The 6,682-nt window shown below is 38.1% G+C and overlaps 1 protein-coding gene across 1 annotated transcript; it reads right to left on the bottom strand.

Moving 5' to 3' along the window:
* Window positions 1–4,306: 4,306 nt before the first annotated feature.
* On the bottom strand, window positions 4,307–6,229 carry LOC140016509 (uncharacterized). The gene has a single exon (XM_072070041.1). The coding sequence runs from the start codon at window positions 6,227–6,229 to the stop codon at window positions 4,307–4,309; it is 1,923 nt and encodes a 640-aa protein (XP_071926142.1).
* Window positions 6,230–6,682: the final 453 nt, after the last annotated feature.

The raw sequence follows: 6,682 nt of genomic DNA, 5'->3' as shown, positions 1-6,682 counted from the left end.
TTAACAGTCCAATTTACCAAAATAAATAAAGCCACACATTAATAATGAGGATAAAAGGATACGGGTGGCTCTCAAGAGCCCTTTTCCTCGTTTGAATTCTTGATCAGGTCTCATTGACTCTCCGTCAATGTCTGAAAGGTAACCAACCGTAGACTCCTCTTAACTTCCATTCCCTTCCTCCTAACATTCCTCAACCGGGCCCGAAATCCAAACTCTTACATTGTGGTATTACTCGAGTAAACCGGAATCAAGAGTCTCTCATACTACAAGATTCCCTATGATGTTGCCCCAAGGCACATTAATTGGCACGACCAAGCCCTCGCCGGCTCGATTCAATCAATAACCAATGGGGTTGAGCTCATGGATAATATTTGAAGTCATGTATTTCATTTCATATAACATTTCATATAACATTTCATATAACTTTCCAATAACATGCGAAACAATAAGTGAAAGTGATAAAGTACACTCTCACTTGGATCAATCAACATTCAACATCTCAAGTACAAAGATCAAAGCCATGTAATAGCACATAAGTGAGTAGTACACTCACCTAGCTAGCACAATGCGGTTTCAAATACTTTAGTCAAAAGAACGTTGTGCACCACCGTCACGCCCTAAAATCACGCAACAAATGCAATGAGACTCGATAACGAGTCATATAGCAATGCTAAACACAACCCCAATAGGGTTTCATATGCATAAATGAGCATAATAGCAAACCAGAAATTAGAAAATGGCCTTAGTCTTGGCCCCAAATAGAAAACTGTTTTGCCCTTATTATGCGGTAATGGTGTAAAATTCTCTACGGTTATCGGATTGGGGTGTAAGACCCACCTTTTCGAAGCTATGAAACAGGGCTACAACAATGTAGAAGGTCACTCAATCCAGTTCCTAGCTTAACTAGGTCGAAAATGCCAAATACTATACCAGAATTACCAAAACAGGTTTGCAAATCACACAAAACTGTAATTACTATAACTTAGTCTATACAAGTCCAAACGCCGAAATTCCAAAGGCATATGTTAGCTAAGACATCCAGATACATTTCATCAGAAGACACCAACAACTAAATCCAAACCAATTCCAGTCAAAATGGCCAATACCCAGTACAGTTTTCGCATTCTGTCCAAAGCAGAACAGCTACAGTAATTTCGTCATATCTCACTCCACACTAATCCAAATGACCTGAAATTTTGCAGACACCTCAAACACATCAATACCTACAACTTTCATGTTTTGAGCAAAGTCCAATTCGGCCTCTATCTATGACCTAAAATTTCGGACAGAATGTTCAACCAAGAACCCTAATTTTTCCAGAAATTCTTCCAAATTCAAAATTGATTGCAATTTCCTATCATATGCACCTACTAGAGCCAAAGCCCCTTATTACCAACTATCAAAAACAACCACACCATCAAGATCATATGAAACCAGAAAATTCCTCAAAAAAATAAAAAACTCAACCAAATCACTTCAAACCAAGAAATAAATCATATATTCCTTCACTCATGCCACCATTAAGCATCATATAACCATCATTAGGTATAGGGGAGAGGTTGAAGCATCACTTACCAAGAAACAAGAGAGAGGAGGATATTGGACACCTTAGCTCTTCAAAACAACTTCACTAATACCCTTACTAGCACTAAAAGATAGGATTTTATGGAGTGAAATGGATGGAAGCAAATGTTTTTGGTTGATTTGCACCAAGTAGAAGCTAAAACTTGAAGAGTTTCTCCTTCCTTCCTTGAGCTAGAGAGCCGGCCAACAAGAGAAGAAAATGGTGAGTTTTAGTCAATTTTTTGAGATATTTAACTAATGGGTCAAAAGTCAAAAACATGAATAGTAAGCCTTAAGTCAAACCCAATGAAACAATGACACTTGGCACCTCAATTAATGCAATCCTATCCTTTCTTTTCTCTCTCACATCAATCATTTCACACACTCTACTTATCTCTTAACACCCGATAAATTTTACACAGTATCCGAAACTTAACCTTATTGGCCGAATTTTTTCGAACTTTTCGCACTAGTGGGTCCCACGTCCACTATTTACTCTTAATTTTCTAAAAACTCTCTAATACTAGAAAAATCATCTTAAAACTATAATTACGCATAAAATCTACCAGAAAATATTTCTAAGCCAGAAAATGCAAAAATTATGCAATTAAGGGGTAATAAACCCTAGGAAAAAAAAAATTGGGTTTTTACGGGTTCTCACACCTCACTTCACTTCCATTCCTTCCACCCAGCATACCCCAACCGGGCCCGCACTCCAATTCAGTAGCTTTTGGTAATACTCGAGTATACCGGAACCAAGAGTCTCATTACTATAGGGTTCCTCAGTACAGTCCCCGTGGCATGACAATTTTCACGACCAAGCCCTCGCCGGCTCGATCCAATTGACTACCTAACGGGGTTGAGGTCAGTGATATAGTAAGGCCATTGGATATTCATCCAAACGACACCAAATCAGTTTTTCAAGAATGCAATTCAATATCTCATATAGCCAGTGCAGTATTTCAGTATAACAGTAAACAGTCATGAATGAAATCACAAGGGGGTGAGGGCGGTCAAGTACACCCTCACCTCTATCAATTCCAATAGCCAAGTAAGCCTTCAAGGCATCAAATTCACATATAACAAAGCCACATTGTAACAATTAAGTGAGTAGTATACTCACCACTCAAGGAAGTGATATTTCATGCACCGTCGTTAAACAAACGTCGTGCACCACCGTCACGCCCTAGAACACGTAAACAAGTACAATGAGACTCGATAACGAGTCATAAAGCAATGCCAATCACAACCCCAATAGGGTTTCATATACATATATAAGCATAATAGCAAACCAGAAAATCAGGAAATGTAACTCATTTGACCCAACATCAAAAACAGTTTTGGCCTCCTACTGCGGTAATGGCACAAAATGCGCTACGCTTATCGGATGAGGGTGTAAGACCCACCATCTCGAAGCTAAAAGACAGGGCTACAACAATGTAGAAGGCCACTCAGTCCAAATCCTAGCACAACTAGGTCAAAAAAATGCAGAATACCAAACCAGAACCGTAATTGCAGGTTTCCAAATCGCACTATGCTGTAATCAGTACAACTCAGTCTATACAGGTCCAAATGCCAAAATTCCAAAGGCATATGATAGCTAGGTCATCAAGCTACATTTCATCAGAAGACACCAACAACAAAATCCAAACCAATCCCAGCCAAAACAACCCATTTCAGACGCAGTTCGCGCATTCTGATCACCCAGAACAGCAACAGTAAAATCGACATATCTCACTCTAAATTACTCCAAATGACCTGAAATTTTACAGGCACCTCAAACACATAAATACCTACAACTTTCATGTTTTAAGAAAAGACCAATTCGGCCTCTAACCACATGATCCAAAACCGGACAGAAAGAGGGATTATGAAACCCTATCTTTTCACAATTCATTCCAAACCCAAAATTGGTTGCAAATTCCTATCAAACACACCTACTAGAGTCATTACCCCTCATTACCAACCATCATACATCACCACAACATCATGATCACATTAAACCAGAAAATTCCTCAAAAAAATAAAAACTTCACCAATTCATCACAAACCAAGAAATAAATCAAATAATCCATCACTTTAGCTCCCATTAGGCACAAATTAAACATCATTAAGTATAGGAGGAAGTTTAAGCATCACTTACCTAGTAAACAAGAGAGAGGAAGTTGTAGAACACCTTAGCTCTCCAAAAAAACTTCACCAAACTAACCACTAACACCAAATGGAAAGATTGTATGTAGTAGAAACTAGTTTAAACACTTGGTTTGGTTGATTTGAGCTAGTTGGAAGCTTGAAATATTGAAGAGTTTTCTTCCTTCTTGCAAGAGAGAGGGCCGGCCACAATGGTAAGAGAAAATGGTGATTTTTGGTTAAATTTAAGATATTTAACCAATTTGGTCAAAAGTCAAAAAAATGGAATAGTAAATCTTAAGTCAAAACCAATGAAATGGTGACACTTGGCACTACCATTAATGCATTCCTATCCCTTCTTTTTCCTCTCACATCAATCATTTCACATGCTCTACTTATCTCTTAACACCCGATAAATTTCACACAGTATCCGGAATTTAACCTAATTGGCCGAATTTTTCCGAACTTTCCGCACTAGTGGGTCCCACGTCCATTATATATTTTAATTTTTCAAAAACTCTCCAATACTAGAAAAATCACCTAAAAACTATAATTACTCACAAAATTTACCAGGAGAATTTTTCCTAAGCCAGAAAATGCAGAAAACATGTCTTTAAAGAGGAAAAACCTTAGGAGAATTATTAGGGAATTTACGGGTTCTCACAGAATTCAAGAACTCACATACTTTTTTTTTCTCCTCCTTGGTTAGGCTGTAACAAGCATGTGGCATGATATAAGAGTCGCCATTTGGAATCAAATGTAGCTCTTTTTTCAAACCCAAATCCTTCAAATCTTGACGACACAACCAGTGGTCTTTGGTTTTGTTTTCAATATCCATAATTGTGGCAATGACAGCCTCTGAGACATTTTTTGACACATGCATTAAATCCAAATTATGCCTAAGAAGGAGGTCTGTCCAATATGGTAACTCAAAGAAACAACTTTTCTTTGTCCAGTTCAAACCACTCTCAGAACGCTTGCGTTTCTTTGCATTGGATTGCGCCTTGGTCTTCCCAAAATTTACCTCCATATTTTGTACCTGATCCAAAATTTCATTTCCAGATAAAGGTGCAACAGGATTCCTAAAGTCCACATTGCCATCGAAAGGTTTTTTTTCTCGCCGCCAAGAATGGTCAATGGGTAAGAAGCGGCGATGACCTGTGTAACACAACTTTTTTCGGTGTGGTAAATGTACGCAAGTTGTCTCAACCATGCAAATAGGACATGCTTGATACCCTTTCGTACTCCATCCGGACAGCATTGCATAAGCTGGAAAATCATTTATAGTCCATAGTAAAGCTGCCCGGAGGTCAAATTTCTTGCCACTATATGCATCATATGTTTCAACACCAAGCCACATTTCATTCAGTTCATCTATTAGAGGCTCCATGTAAACATCAATCTCATTTCCCGGGGATTTAGGCCCAGGAATTAGCATTGATAGGAAAAAGAAAGGATCTCTCATACACTTCCAAGGGGGCAGATTGTATGGCACTAGATAAATAGGCCAGATGCTATAAGCACTACTCATGGTCCCAAAAGGATTGAAACCATCAGTTGCAAGACCTAACCTCACATTTCTAGGATCAACGGCGAAGTCCGGATGCAACCTATCAAAGTGTTTCCATGCTTCACTGTCTGCTGGATGCCGCATGATGTTATCATCATGCACACACTTTTCTTTATGCCATCTCATATCTGAAGCTATTTCTTTGTGGGTATATAATCGTTGCAGCCTAGGCTTCAAAGGAAAGTAACGCAAAACTTTGCGTGGAACTCTTGAACCTGCCATCTTGTAGCGAGGTTCTTTACAATTTAGATTTGGACAAGTGTCAAAATTTTCATTTTCCTTGCGGAAGAGAACACAATCATTGACACAAGCATGGATTTTTTCAGATTTAAAACCTAAGTCTCGAATGAGCTTCTTAGCATCAGCAAAAGACTTGGGAACTGTGGCTTCAGGAAGTAGTGCATGGCTAAAAATTTCCAGCAATGCATTGAAGGACTTTATGGTCCACCCGCTCATTGTTTTCAAATGGAGCAAAGTGACTACAAAGGATAGCTTTGAGTAAAAATGATTCCCTGGATACAGCTCCTTTTTTGCATCTTCTAACAATTTAAGAAAGTTATTTGTGTCACTATGATTCGCATTTAGACTATCATCCGTTGATTCTTCCCTACCAGCCCAATTGTCCCCCCATTGTGCTGTCCCAATGTCGTGCAACATGTCATTTAAATCTTCAGTATCACTATCCTCCTCACCATCCCCATGTTTAGTACTATCCCCACAATTTTGGTGTCGAAATTGTTCTCCATGGTGTATCCATCTTGTGTAGCTTTTACGAATGCCTTGAGTCAATAAGTGATCCTCCACAACTGTTTTAGTTTGGTTACAAAAATTATTGCATTGTGTACATGGGCATGGGATTTTCTGATTTTCAACTTTTTGAGAATATGCAAACTTGAGGAAATTTTTGACTCCGAGTTCATAAGCCTTGTCCTTCCTATTGCTAATCTTCATCCAAGTTTTATCCATGTCCTAGATATACACACATCAGCCTTTAGTACAAAATACTTTTCTAATATCAAACTAAAGAGAATAATTTGTTAACTAGCCTTTTCAAAAATTAAGGCTACAAGTCGTATGAAAAGCAGCCATAAAAGTAATATGAAAATTCATATGAAAAGCCATGAAATCAGTATCATATATCAAGAAAAGTAATATGTATAGCAGCCACGAAATGAACATGAAATTAACCATGAAAGCAGTTTCCTAAAATCCAAAAAAGCAATATGTAAAGCAGCCATGAAATTAACCATGAAATCAATAGAAATTAAAGAGGAGAGACTTCAATAAATGCACTAGCAATCAACAAATGTTAATACCAACTGATGGTTAATACCAACAAATGCACTAGCAATCACTTGGTGCAAGTTGGAACTGCAACAACTGCATAATCCCTATTCTTTTTGCTTCCTTTCTGTTTCT

Source organism: Coffea arabica, chromosome 11c, assembly GCF_036785885.1.
Source record: "Coffea arabica cultivar ET-39 chromosome 11c, Coffea Arabica ET-39 HiFi, whole genome shotgun sequence".
NCBI classification, from domain to species: Eukaryota; Viridiplantae; Streptophyta; class Magnoliopsida; order Gentianales; family Rubiaceae; genus Coffea; species Coffea arabica.
This window is presented reverse-complemented; position numbering and strand designations above follow the sequence as displayed.

Excerpts from the sequence above, each read along its gene's own strand:
- LOC140016509 (XM_072070041.1), bottom strand. The coding sequence starts at position 6,229 with ATGGATAAAACTTGGATGAAGATTAGCAATAGGAAGGACAAGGCTTAT.